Below are 14,763 nucleotides of genomic sequence, written 5' to 3' on the forward strand. Positions count from 1 at the left end.
GGGATACATTCTTGTTGTCTATGCTAATTTCTACTGTGTTATTGGGAATGTGCACCGAAATCGCAGCACCGGGAGTATAAAACAAACAAATCCAGTGCACGTTTTGCTCTTAAGATTCCCCGATGGGAGCGCTGCTCTTGGAGCAAAGGTATCACGTGGCCTTGAGGGATGAAAACTGCCCTCCTGCGGGATGGAGGCAGTGAGAGATGCATCATACAAGAGAAACATGACTTTTATAGTAATTGTCTGGACAAGACTTATTTAGCATCGACTTAATTTGATACGTGTCTGCTGCAGATGGACGCTTGGTAAAAGGAGACACCCCAATCAGGCAGGAGGGAGTCGTGTCGCGCTTTGCATGTTAAGTCACGACTTAACTGTCTCCGCCGGTTGATTCATCACTTTTAAGATGGGCGCAAGTTGAATGTGATGACGATGTTGTTTTCACATTTTATACGTACAATCGCGTTATACAATCGTGCCATCAATATCGACTCTTTGCGAGTGCTCTCGCGCAATTGTCACGGCCATCCATCCTTTCTCAATGCCACTTATCCTGCACATGGATTCACATTTGTTCCAATACATTGCGCCGATTGGTAGTCATTTACTGTGGAGTTGTTGTGACAATAAGCAATAAGTTTGCCGGGGGTACGCTTTTGAATTGTAAGATTGATATTTGCCGCTAAGCGTTCCATGCGAGCGACTGGCCGTCTCACTGGATTTAGTACTTCAATAAGCAAAACTGTAAGCGTGTGTGTCTTGCGTCAATCAAGTCAAAGAGACGCTTTGGACTAAAAGGCTTTAAAAATAGAGAAGACTTGAAAAGACTCGCTGACTTTGTTCCAGAGTGATGGTCACTTCTTTAAAATGACCTAGAGGAATTTGGAATTGGGTGATTGGTTGATGATTTCAAAAGGAATCAACTGAAAAATCATTTAGAGTTGTAGGAGTGACTTCAACCTTAAAATGAGTCCAATGTCAACTTAACAGTGGTGTTTTGGTTTTTATTTTCCATGCCTGGCATTCCTCGAAAACATTTCTTCTACAGTATTTGCTTCTGTGTTTGCACTGCCTATAAAAGTAGCATATCATTTGAAGACGAAGAAAGCAACTGTTTGGCAAATATTTCTTCCTCCCTGGTTTTTTTTTTTTCGTAGAATGATGTCCTCGTTGCTGGAGCCTATCCAAGCTGGCTTTGAAGCAAGTTGTGGGGCACAATCTGGACCAGTCACGTCTATTGGCAATTTTGAGTCTTCAATTTGCGTTCCACTCTACCTTATTAATGCGTGCATATTTCATTAATTCATTTCATCTAACTACTTCAATAACATTACCTTTTTTTTTTTTTAATTATTATTATTATTATATTAAATTGAGATGACTATGTTGCCGCTATGAATTGAACTGACGTGAAACTCAAGTGTTTCGTCCGCTCTATAGTGAGTAATTACGTACATGCCCCAGCAGGAATGTAAGATTGTGTGAATAATTCCAAGCAGTCTGAAGTGGGGAATAAAAAAAAAAAATGAAAAGTGATTTCACCGAATAGAAAGGAGGGCAGAGTGAGGCCAGATGCAGATTACATTCAGTCCAAGAATGAAAGCAATAAAGTTCACTTACTGCGACTCCATCATGTAACGAATGTCGCGGACGCACATTTGACTGCAAATCCGTGATATTAATTAAGATTAGCGTGGTAAGAAAAGAAAAAAAAACACCCACAATGTGAGAACCTGCCCTTTAATTAAATTCAAAGTCAGCACAAAGTAATGTTCCAGCCTTTGGAGGTCTTTTGAGTATCAGGCAGCAGTTAGCGGCTATCAATAAGGAACCTTTGTGGCAACTGGCCATTACACCGTGCTGAAGGCTACTTAAATCTTTCATGCTATGAATTGAGGCTTCAATTAGTTCTCAAGTGTTCCTCCCCGCGTCGCTTTATTGATTCACGTTTTTGAAAAATATCCCTCTGACAGACCTAAATGCTTGTTTTAAGAGCTACAACATCATAACAAGCGATTGTGCTGTACTATCTGAGGTAATTGTCGTTTCGGTGGCGCACGGCTTTGGCATCACGCGGCCACGGCGAGGACATCCATGTCGCTTCGTGTTTGCCAGCCAGCCCCTCAAATCTAAGCTCTGCCGAAAGTGCGTCGCTCATCCGCCAGCAGCCCGACCCCACCAGTTCATCCTCCTGAAAAATGACTTGCTCTACTGTGACGTCTTTATCACTGCAACTTTTTAGCTCTGTTCAATTATTATTTATATTTAGACCTCTGTTTGCATCTTAATGGAATATAATAAGAACACAAAAAAACATAAGGAAATTACTTTGTGACCTCGTTTTACCCTACACTAGGATCAATCACATACGTAGCGCTCCTATCCAACTATAAGCGTGAAGCACCAAATCTAGAAGAAAAAAAACCATCAATTTTTCAGATGAAAGTGACAAAAACGATTCAAAAAGCTACATTGCCGATTTAACAGTTACATACTCGACATACAGAGAATAAAAAGGGAACTAAGCCGCAGTGTAGAAATAAATGCTAAGGAAGAGTAAAAGGGCAACAAAGATATGTAAATTATAAAAAGAAGAAAATAGTAATAAAACCTTCACTGAAAACATATGACACCAATTTAAATTCATAAAAACGATACTTTTGTCGCATGAGTGAGGTAGTGTGGATTTCAAAGACGTTAGAATTGTTAGCGGCTAATATGCGGTAGAAAAAAAAAAAATGACAGTAATGTTTTAAAGTGGCTTGTGCCTCGGGGTTAGCGTGAGTGACTGTAAACTTACAACATTTGGAGATAATGCTTTTCACTTTGTACTCAGAAAGGAAACGTACACATAATAGCGCACAGTATGTTGCCGTTCTCATTGTTATAAAATTAGCTCAACGCTATTATCTGGTTAGCGGTTCACGGGTGTGTTCATTGGGTGTGTTGAGTGTGTTAAAAGCAGTCACACATTCCATGTGTGTAAAAGTGAAACCATGTCTCTTCCGCATGACCTGCGAATGGAAAAAATAACACCAATGTGCAAGAATAAGTCGCCCCTGCTGACGACAGCTTCCAGTGTCAATCAAAACAGGGTAAGGGGGTGCAATTTCTGATACCAAAAAATCGTATTGGATCTCAGTACATCCTGTGTGCCTAATGTTGTTTCTGGTGAATTGGTATGTGGTTTTTAAACACTTCCTGGAGCTCACCTCTGCGAGAAAAACAGTGTCCTGGAGCATGTCAGACTGAAAGAAAAAAAAAACCTACCGAACTAAGGGAATGTGTTTCCAAAAAAAAAAAAAAAAGTTGTTGTTTACACATCTTTCTTTCCACCCGCAGCTGGAACGACGTACATCTTCGGGAAAGGAGGCGCTCTCATCACGTTCATCTGGGCACCCAACGAACGGCCGAGCACCCGGGCCGACCGGCTGGCCGTGGGCTTCAGCAGCCTGCAGAAGGACGCCATCTTAGTGCGTGTGGAGAGCACGCACGGGCTCGGAGACTATCTTCAGTTGCACATAGTAAGAGCTCGAATGAGATTCGTCGGCCGCAAGGTCGCGCTTATTCATCGGCGCTCTCGCGCGTGCAATATTTTGCAGTGAATTACTCAATGTGACTATGAAAACATTTGTGGTTATAATTAGTTTTATTTCCCAACTATCTCTTGGATTCATCTTATGAACACATCAGTGAGTGGTTCAAAATGAATTCTCTTCTCCACCAAGCAAACCAAGCTCACTTGTTAAAGCCCGGATCTTGAATAATTCAGTGCTCTGTCTCAGTTGAAACCATCATAAAAATGGATTCATCACCTTCTATAAACAAGGCATTATGGAATTAATTAATAGACAAAAAGCTGACAATGTTGAATACACAAAAAAAAAAAAGAATTGCGCAGCTTTCAATTTGCTCATTTTTGTGGCCCTTGAATTAAAATGTCAAGACTAAACAATAATGCCAGATGTTTATGCTGCAGTGTTGTAAAAATCAAGATAATAAAACAGTGCTTGAAAGTGTGTTATGATATAGTGTATAAAAGTTTAAAAACTAGTAACTCAAAATAGCCCAGTCCAGTCATCAATGTGAACAATCATAAATGGACCTCATACACGGCAGCATATTAAGCGGTGGAAAGTGGAAAGGTCAGAGTTCATTTGCGCTGTCAGTATGTTACAAGGTACTGGGATGTCATCTGACTAATCAACGCCTCACCAACCAGGGAGGTGTCTGGGAAGCACCCCGTTCCATTTGTCCCTGAGACCGCAAAATATTTGAACTGTGTCAACCAAGACAGCCCCGCAACCTCCAGAGACTTTGGGAACTCCGGGAAAACGTCATCCACCCGTGGTGCCCTGCCACAATTGGCATTTTTGTCAAGAGAGTTCGCAGAAGTCCAAGTTTTTTGGTTGCTTGCCTGAGAATTTTTTTTTTTCAAGAATATGTTATATGCGAGCCCACTAGTTGAAACGGGGCATTCTGGTCAATATTACGTTTGTGGAATAAGTGTTAATGCACTAGTTTTTAGCCATCTCTGGGGGCGGCCATTTTGTCTTCTGTCGACTGAAAATGACATCACAACTGCTCACAACGACAAAATGGCCGCCCCAGAGATGGCTAAAAACAAGTGCATTTTGCTGCTTAACTTATATTCCACAAACGCAAAATGAATCAGAATGCCTTGTTTCAACTCGTGGGCCTGCTGGGAACATATTCTTGAAAAAAATATATGTTTGGGTTGACATCCGCTTTCAGTTTAGTCTAACATTTGCCAGGCAGCACATCAGTCTACTCTGCCAAATCCGAGCTGTGCCATCCTCGCAGGTAACATGCTTTTGCTTGTGCTGTAGCTGCTCGTACCATTATTTTCGTGTTTTTGTGATCAAATTAGCCCATCCATCATGGCTAATGGCAAGCATAAGGCAAGTGATGACAGTGGAGGTGCTGAGAAACGGAAAAGCAGTCTCAGTGGATAATGAAGGTTGCCATAATTAGGAAATCAGATTGTGCTAAAAAGATGGCGACTGCGGCAAGTTTGTCCAACATGAATCAACCTGGCTCCGGAAAAAGAGAAGCTCCAGACGGCTGCTTTGTTTTGGCGAGCGGCGTGAAGAAAATCTGTCCGCGTTTGGAAACGGCAACGGGGAACAGAGACGCCGCTTTCCTCTCCCGCCTCCTACTCCTCCACCATGACGCGAGAGGCTCCCTCCCCCACTTGAGTGCAACATCAATCGGTCAAAGATGTGTAGGTTTATTTATTTTTCCTCGGGTCAAGCAACGTGCCAATTTGCAGCACGTGTCAGTTATTGCCGAAGCGAGCGATTCCCCAGCGGGCTTTCGCAAATAATCGAGAAGGAAGGCTTCAGCGGAAAAATGGGAAAATAATGACTCATAAGCAATTCAAGATATCAACAGCATTCTGGAACGTCACTGCCTCAGAAGTAGGCTAGCATCTGTATTTCAGTGGTGTTGCGTTGATGAGGTGGCGCCGATCTCCGCGCTCACGTTGGCAGTGGATTTGTATCCACTTTTGGAAGAGGACTGATTCCAACTTATGGATATCCGATTCCTATCCTTTTTTTTTTAGTTTGCTCCGCCATGACGTATCTTCAAATTATTCCACGTGTTGTATCACTTCAACCGTATTGTGCCAATCCAGCCAACTGATCAAATCAACTGAAGTTGATTTGCTTTTGCGTAACCCTTCTACCACACCAACAAAAAAAAAAAAAAAAACGACATGCAAACAAGAGTGTTTCGTGCATCGCGATACACCAGTTCGAAGCGTTTACCTTAACTGCGAAAAATGACCACGCGTGACCGCACGAAAGCAGCGTGGTTTCTCTCGTGATAAAGTCGAGCGTCTGTTGGCGAAACAAGCGACACCTCAGCAGCTGTCATCAAGTGTGTCTGTTCTGGAGGGAAATCAGCCTTTTTAGTATGTAGCCGCAGGACAGATGTGGCGTGATGAAAACCAGAGGAGAGAGCTGTCAAACGTCTGCGAGTGGTGTAATAATTAAAATCACAGCTGCTTAATGTGGCTTTCAGTCCAGTGCATATTTTAATGTTGGATGCTGTTATTGAATCCCCTTCACACTTTCACGGTTGCTGTTTTATGCCACCAGTTTTGCAGGTCCACAATCCATTAGGAAAATTGTTTTTCGAAGATCCTAAAATAATTCTGAACTGAACCCAGCGAAGACAGTATTGTGTTTGACGGAGCGGCGCTTTAAGACGTAAATATACCGTAAACGGCGCTGGATGTTTTGCAAGCATATGACGTTTTTTTTTTTTGGGGTTGTTTGTTTGTTTGGTTTTTTTTTCCCCCTGAAATCAAATCTCTCTCTCCACAGCTACATGGAACGCTTACAGCTTGTAAGTGTCTTCTTTTTTTTCTCTCGTGGCTGCCAACTCGCTGCGCTCAAACACTTTGACACATTGACACATTATTAAATGCTCAGACGGTAAAGAAGTTCACGGAGGGTGAGGTTCCTCTAGCAAAGCACTCAGATACAACAGATAGCAGTCAAATCTCTCATCGCTCACGTCGCTTTGGTCAAAGGGACTCAATTCAGGAGAAAGAGAAAATTGAAATGACTTCTTACGTTTCTAAAACTAACTCAACTTAGTGTTCGTCTTTGTCATAATAATGTAATATTTATATCTATTATAATATAACATGATATATAATATATTTCAGTATTGCTGTGTCAGTAAAGAAGAAGGAAATGTATACAGTTGTTTGATAATTACGTATTGCGTATTTACTTTACTATTGCACACTAGTTAGTGACCTTTTTTATCTTGCACTTGACCAGTACTCCATATATATCTTAAAAAATAAAACTAATTCTAAAGCCAATAAAAATGAACCTAAAGCCATGCATTTAAAAAAAAATAGGCGTCTGCTCTCTTGACTTTCACTTTAAACCCTCTCTCGAATGTTCCTTATGGGATCTTTTGCCAATTAAATAACTTTGGTCGATTTTTTTATTTTTTATTTTATTTTTTTACTTTTTTTCAAATAAAATCTAATGACAGATTTTGCTGGCACCACTGTTATACTGGCACCATCACATCCTCACTTTTTAGGATGTCGGGACTGCTCTGTGTACAGACTTGCGCGTGTGGAATTCTGCGTATTCCATTTCTTTCATCTCTTCGAAACGAGCTTTGCTTGGCCACACTTGGGATTAAAAGAACACTTTAAGTTGCTTTTATTTACCGGGTCCCCCGTGTTTGCCGCGTTAGCACAACGATACGTTGAGTATGAAGAGATATTTTAGCGTTCCGTTGGGATTACAAGAGATAAAAAAAAAAATGTTTAAAAAACGCTATGAATGGCAACCACCACTGATGCAGATTGCCACTTGGCTTTGAATATGCACTAAGAAAAACAGTCGCGGGGCTTCTATAAGCCTTTGCATTATTAAAAAGGTGTTCAAGTTGCAGGCGCATGTCATAGTCAAATCGTCTGCACTGTGGTCCTTACAGCATATAAACAGCAGCCCAGTATGCTTGCTGCAGGCAAGGTGATGCATTCGGTGCAAATGCAAGCACAGCGCTCCGCCACAAGAAGCTCGCGGAAGCAAACAGCAGACATCATGCGGCATATCATGCCGCACCTCCTATAGGCCGCTTCAAGTAGATTCTTGAGGAGAAAGAGGAGCAAATGAATGTCATAGCTAAAGACCTCTCTTTTGGTCGCTTGGACAAGAGTGCGCTAGTTTCTGCTTTGCCAGCACTTGAAAGGTCCTTTGGGACTTGTTTTGTAATCTCACTGAGTCAAGCGAAAAAGAAAAATGCCTTTGGCAATCTACTTCAACCTAGGAGATGTTATTATGGGCTGGATTTGACCATGAGCAACAGTACGTGAATTTTTATTTTGCTTGCTTTTTTTTTTTTTTTTTTTAAAGCGAACAGACAAACATTCAAACAAATGGCTAATGTTGATCGTTCCTAAACAGGGGTTGAGTTTGATTGATTCTTGACATTCAAGACCATAATCCAGTCCAGACCTCTGCTGGATCTGGTGGGACAATAATCCATCCAGTGTGGCAGTTTCTGGTACGTGTGTGCGTTACGTGTGGCTGCTTTTTAATTACTTTGTTCATTGTAGTGTATGCTACTTTTTTACCACACTTATTTTAAACAGGAGATCTGTGTCAGAAATGACCCCGTTGCAAGCCAGTAATAGCAGCCGACACCCACCATGTGAACCGTTATCGCCTTGAGGCTAATGTTAGGCAAATCAATGCTGTTGCAGCTAAAGTAAGATCAGCTGTCAACTATTCCGGGTCATTAAGTGAAGCATTCTTGGTTTTGTTTCCACTTGTTTTCGCACAAGCGGGGAGAGATGTTTGCATTGTGATCGTTGTTGTTGTTGTTGTTTATGATGCTGATATTAGCATCAAATTGTGATGTTATCATCAAAGCTGACAAATTCCAATCAGAACAATGCCACCACATTTTTGTGCTTGTAACTAAATATAAATTGCCGGGTTTTTTTTCTCGGATGAGATGATGTCTTTTTTTTTTTTCGGATATAATGTACTGATATAGTAGCTCATTATTCCTCAGCCATGGCGGAGTGCAGGTTTCACATTGACTCAAACACAAAATCACTGACTCGATTCGATGCACATTGCAAGTACATCCTTAATTGTGAATGTGCGGTGCTTTGTTAAACCGAAGTTGGTAACCTAAGTGAGTGTTCAAATTGGACCTTTCACATCTCCCCTATGAGCTACATTTATAGAAGAAGAAAATATTTCCACCATAATAACTACGTAACATGTTAACATAGGCATGAAAAAAAAAAAAAAAAAGTCTTAATAGCAAAGATAACAGCCAAAGGAAAACGAAAACATACACTGAGGTAATTCTTTCAACCTGTCTGAACGGAGGTATTCATCCAATACCATATCCGAATAGCGTATTTCAAAGGATACCCAAACGGGTTCAAACACTTTTTACTCGGTTTAATCTTATTCTAGACGTGAACCCAGCCGATATTAATGTCACATACTGTATTTGGACAGAGTAAATGACTTTAGAATAGCCCTCTCATATCTCTCCCTGCCTCGCATTATTAAGGCTCCTTCATACGGACTAAACCTGAAGTCACAGTTCACAGCTTTAAATATCCGTAGTGGGATGTTTGAGGTTTCTCAAGACACTTCACACTTTTGCTATGTAACACCAACCACATCAGCATGGCTAATTATTTCACATTCAGAAGGATTTCCAGCGGGATTTTACATATGATTAGAGGGCGAGCAAAGCTTTAAGACGAGCTTTTACATCACGCCGCAGAAGCAGCAGCCACCTTGGAGGCAAGGAGAGGCATATTTCTCTCCACATATGCAGCCAGTCATTCAATTTTCGGGAGTACGAGGGAGGGCGAATGATCTAATACGGCACAAATCACGGAATAAGCTCGGGAGGCACGGCGCGGGTGTGACAGCAAAGCTGCAACCTCCAAAATATAAAGCGCGATGCGGTGTTTAAGATATGTACCCCTTGTCTATAAAGCCAGTAAATATTGTCGTCTTCATGTGCCACGGAGGACTAGCGCATTTTCATTTCAACAAAACACTCCACCCACCCAATTTGCCTGCACTTCCTCTGTCTCGTTGAAGGTGCCATACTGCAGCTGCCGTCGGAAGAAAGCCCCGCAGCCTCTGCATATCTTATCCCGCCCGCCCGAGAGACAAAAGACATACGCAAGGCCGAAACTTCCTTATTATAATGATTATTAATCATGTGCACGACATACAACGGCGGGCAACTGACGTTCTTATTATGGTCGCGCCACCGCCTCTCCGACGCTCCTCTCTAATGAATCGTTAGCATACCACTGGGTTGGTTGTTTCACGCGCAACCGAATATACCCGTTGGGCATTTTATTAAGGACAAACCGCACACTGTAATGAGACCCGCGTGATATGATATCAACATCGCCGTGGTGTCGTGTAAATGTATAATGTCGGACGGATATTTTCCGACGCCACCACATATTGTTCATTGAATACCAATCAAAACTGAGAATGAGCATATTTGTAAAAAGATTTTTTTTTTTTTTTTTTTGTCAGCTATTGTATGACTAATCCGGACATGTTTTCCAACCAGCTCCTCATCTGCGCATTAGTGTGCAGTTTTATCGCGCTGCCTTCACTAGTTTGACCCTGTATGGTGTGCACAAGGCGCAGGCACACAGGCTGTTTGCTACCAGTGCCCCCCAAAGGCTATCTTGGGAAGCAGCTGTGACCTTTGCGGAAGGTTGTCAGTAGCAGACAGAGGCAGGAAAACAAGGGGCGGGGGTGGGAGGTTGGGGTTGGTCAAGCAAAGGAGGAACAGCAGGATTGTGTCAGGAGTGATCCACATCAGGCAACCTGAGCTGGCGGCTGAGGGGGAAACGATGCTGAACCCTAAAGAAAGAGCTTAACATACTGGTCGTGTCACAAATGATCTGCTTTCGCCGGCCCAACTAGGTTTTGGTTTCGACACCCCTCGTGTAGCCAAAGGACAAGGTTTCCCACGTAGACACACTATCTTGTCAGCTGTTTTTGAGTGAAGTGAAAAGGCAAAATACAACGTCCAAGAATGTTGCTCACGCCTCTTTTTTTTCTTATGCAAAAACCACTCGAGCGATTTAAATTGCATTTTGTGGAGAGGTGCATTGTAGCTCAAAGCGGCAGTCAGATACGATTGTGGTTTTTGCTCCAGGGCTCCCAAAGCAATTGTGAAGGGAAATGGACTTTAGACCACTGACTCAGCTAATGTGTTCTCACTTGGTTAAGTCACATAAATAAATATCTGTCTGACCATTTTGACGGGTAATACTTTTTTATTTTGTATTTTTTTGCAAGTACTGCACATAATGTGCATGATCAGGATTTTGGAGCGAATCACCAATCAACATGTTTAAAAAAAATAATAATAATAACCCATCAGAAGATGGAAATCTATCCAGTCTATTATTTATTAACGCTACAGACAACCACAAGTTATTTTACAAGTATTTGGGGTGGGGAAATAAAAATCTGACTGTATTCCGTTCGCGTTTCCGACTAGCAACTACGTCACCGGGCGGCTAGAGTTGTCATATTGTGGGGGAGGGGCAACTCATCCCGGGCGCCTTTTTAACCACACCCACCCAAACAGTTGGGGGGGGGGGGGGGGGGGACTGTTTAATGCTATAGCTCCACAATTAGTTAGTTGCTTAGTTATCAGTCTTTGCAAATGTTTAAATTTTCACTCTAAAAACACAATTTTGGGTCAAAATGTTTTGTACAAAAGTACCCATTTTTCCTGTTTTTTTTTTTTTTTTTTTTTTTCAAAAACAACCCAGAAAGTTGGCTCTAATTGACCCAAGTAGTTGATCGTTCCTTTTAACCCAACTTTATTTTTCAGGGTGTAAGTAGTAACAAATGTATGATGACCAACCAATCAGGGGGCTGGCAAAAGCCATCCAATCTAGACCTTCCTTTACCCTTACATTTGGGAAAAAAAAAACAATATAAATCAGGAACTGGGATTGATTTTCCGGACTAGTAAAAGTCATTTAAAAAAATAGCGTTAGTTATTCATGCTTTGTCACCTGCAGGATCAAGGCAAAATCGGCGTCATCTTCAACGTGGGGACTGACGACATCACCATTGACGAGCCCGCTGTCATGGTAAATGACGGCAAGTACCATGTTGTACGCTTCACACGCAGCGGTGGCAATGCCACGCTCCAGGTGGACAACTTTCCGGTCATTGAGCGCTACCCTCCAGGTAAGACTAATGACAGCCGCTGCCTGCTAAATGACGGCCAGTCGGTTGCATGTTTGCCTCAAGATCAATCTGCCCTTGATTGGCGCTTGGAATCCAGCTCTCCCGGTTGCGCATCACTCTGAACGCTATCCATTAAGTTGCCACCCGCATATCCATAATGGACCTTTCAAGTCGCATAAACAATCTCATGATCTGACACTGATACACTCGCCTAAAGCCGCCTTGCTAAGTATATCTCGCAGTTAAAGGGCTTTCATCAGCAGCTGTCATTCCCGCAATCGTTTTTCCGCCGCCGATAAGCAAACACGCTCACGTGCGGTACATTCAAAGCCGCTATTTTCTCCTCGGCCCTTTTCTAAAAATGGCATTTCTTTGGTGGTTATGACTCGTCGAGCTCACGTTGTGCATTTAGCAACGTAGCTAGCTAGCGAGGTTGCGCAAACGTCGTCACGACGTCGCCCTCTCCTGTCTTTTGAGCGCAAAAAGATCCATTGATAACTCTTGCGAAAGAATCCAGCGGGAATGGTGTTTGGAGTGGCACGCTCGACGTTGTGTTATTGACTCAGCTCTGCGGCTACGTGCACACGCGGGGAAACAAACCTGGAGATAATGTATTCATCGAAACCTCATTTTAAACCCAAAAGGGATTAAGGCTCGCCCGCCTGTGTACTTGCACGCCTAATTTGCATGCAGATTGAAAAGGGAAACGCAAACTGCTTTCATGTAATCACGGCTGGCTGCTCTTTAACCTGCTCTGAACCCAATCGACCTTTTTCAGAGCAGGTGCGGCGGCAGGCGCGGCGGGAGGGAGTTCCCCCTCCGCCTCCGGCTGCTGGCGAAACCACCACGCACGAAACCCAACATTTTTAATCACACACGCATCTGTACACTCTTTGCTCCCACTTTAGCAATCAATGATTTCATTATATGATTTGAATGAAGTCTTTTCTTTTTTTTTTTTCTTTTTTTTTTTTGTTCCAGCATAAATGAGCTTTGTAAGAAAGCTTGAACAGTCAAAGTGACTTAAACTGTCATGTATGGCGCCTCCTCTTCCATGTTGCACCATAATCCTGTTTATGTATTCATTACCAGCCCACTGCTGGCAACATTGGCTGACTTTGGCCTGTTTACTTAATATTGACTGTATGTTTATTTATGCATGTGCTCATTCACGTGTGGGCTCACATTTCCATAATCTATATTTATTTTAAAAAGAGCCACAACTCTGCTGATGTGTAAGTTTGCTCCACGAGATTTGACTCGCCTCCAGAATAAATCACTTGCTGTTAATGTTTTCATGTAAACGTTGTCACTGTCCAACAAAAAGCTTTTTGGCGGATTTTTCTTTGTTTCACAACAAAGAGGAAAACATTTATTAATGTTTTTTTTATTTTTTTTATTGGACAGTAATGAATGAACTATTTGAGTTTTCCCGCTGTAACTGTGTAGCCTTTCATTCTTTATTCTGATAATAATATCTGATAATGATTATTTATAATGTGTTTCTTTTGATGGGAATTTAGTAGGATTTCACACAATAACTCCAAAATAACTGTTACTCTTTTTTTTTGAAAATGAAATTTGAGATACTGAAAATGTTATTCCAATGTTAAAATGTTGACACAAAGTCTCACTGGAAAGTATTCCAGTTTGATTGGAATATGTACATGGAATATATTTTGTTTGATTTCCTACTAAGTTCACCAAAATGAACTATCACCAATGATGATGTTTTTACTGCTTATATCTCATGTCTGATTGTATAAATGTGACATTTTTTTTTCTAAATGCTTTTGTTAATATGTCTGAGTTGTCATGCTGCTAACTGAATTAACCTTGTTTTTATATTCAAAGTATATAAACCTTTTTTTTTTTTCCTGTGCTTAAAATAGATAAACAACACTAACTAGTGTAGCTATAAACAGCCTAAACTTGACTTCTCTAACTGTTGCTCTTTAAAAAAAAAAAAAAAATCAAATAACTCTAAAGATTACATTTAAATGACAAATGCTTAACCAGCTTGTTAAAGGTGTTAGCCATCATAACTCTGTTTCTAACCATGTGATCTTTCAGCTTGCAGACGTTAACCTTTAACCTGTCTCTCCAAATTCTCTGAAGGACACTATGATAATGAACGACTGGCTATTGCTAGGCAAAGAATCCCGTACAGACTCGGTCGGGTAGTTGACGAGTGGCTACTCGATAAAGGTAAAAAAAAAAGAATTGATTGGTTAATTAATCCTTGCAACTAACTAGTGATTAACCTCTCCCCCTCAAGAGAGGCGCAGCACCACAAGACAACTGTGACAAGGGTCGTGTCATCCAAAATGTGCAACAGTCCCCAATTTAGTCCGGCCTCCTAATGGCTGCCAATTATGAATCACACAAACCCAGCACTGATAAAATGTTGTCACCTGACGTTTTAAGCGTTTCCTCCTTGTCACCGTTGCACCTTGTGGACCAGCTGCACCCTTAAACTGATTTTAAACCAATGAACTTAAAAACACATAACCCATACCCAGCCCTCCATCGTCCCTCTTAACCACTGCCATTAACCTACGAGGGAGTATTAGGGCCACGCCGAAAAGAAAAAAAAAACGATGCGAAAAGGAAGTCGTGGAATGACGAGAATAACGTTTCAATCCATCCAAGGTGTAATTTTAAAGTGTAAAGGTGTAATTATGAATTAGAAAAAGGTGTAATTATGAGAGGAAATCTTAATGGGACAAGAAAAAGTCACGATTGCACTATAAAGTTGTAATATTACAATTTTTTTTTTTTTAAAAAAAAGCCCTATTTGTACAAGAATAATGTGACAGAATGAAAAAAAAAACGATCATTATTTTATAGCGGACCATATGCAGAGAAAAAAAAAGTTATTTTATGAGAATAAAGTCGCAATTCTTCAAGAAAAAGTTGTGGTAGAACAAGGAGAATGTCATAATTTTACCAGAATAAAGTTGTGATTTTTGTACGAGCA

The 14,763-nt window shown here is 41.3% G+C and overlaps 1 protein-coding gene across 2 annotated transcripts in view; it reads left to right on the forward strand.

The window, feature by feature from the left end:
• The window catches only part of LOC147133516 (neurexin-2-like), a 150,988-nt gene that overhangs the window by 127,232 nt on the left and 8,993 nt on the right, over nt 1–14,763 (forward strand). For both annotated transcript variants that reach the window (XM_086012153.1, XM_086012154.1), the window contains 3 exons: nt 3,346–3,527; nt 11,612–11,783; nt 13,902–13,991. In XM_086012153.1, the coding sequence (XP_085868279.1) occupies nt 3,346–3,527; nt 11,612–11,783; nt 13,902–13,991 (444 nt within the window). The remainder of the gene's footprint in view (nt 1–3,345; nt 3,528–11,611; nt 11,784–13,901; nt 13,992–14,763) is intronic.

Source organism: Filicampus tigris, chromosome 17 (genome assembly GCF_054856515.1).
Source record: "Filicampus tigris isolate MCC_2025a chromosome 17, RoL_Ftig_1.0, whole genome shotgun sequence".
NCBI classification, from domain to species: Eukaryota; Metazoa; Chordata; class Actinopteri; order Syngnathiformes; family Syngnathidae; genus Filicampus; species Filicampus tigris.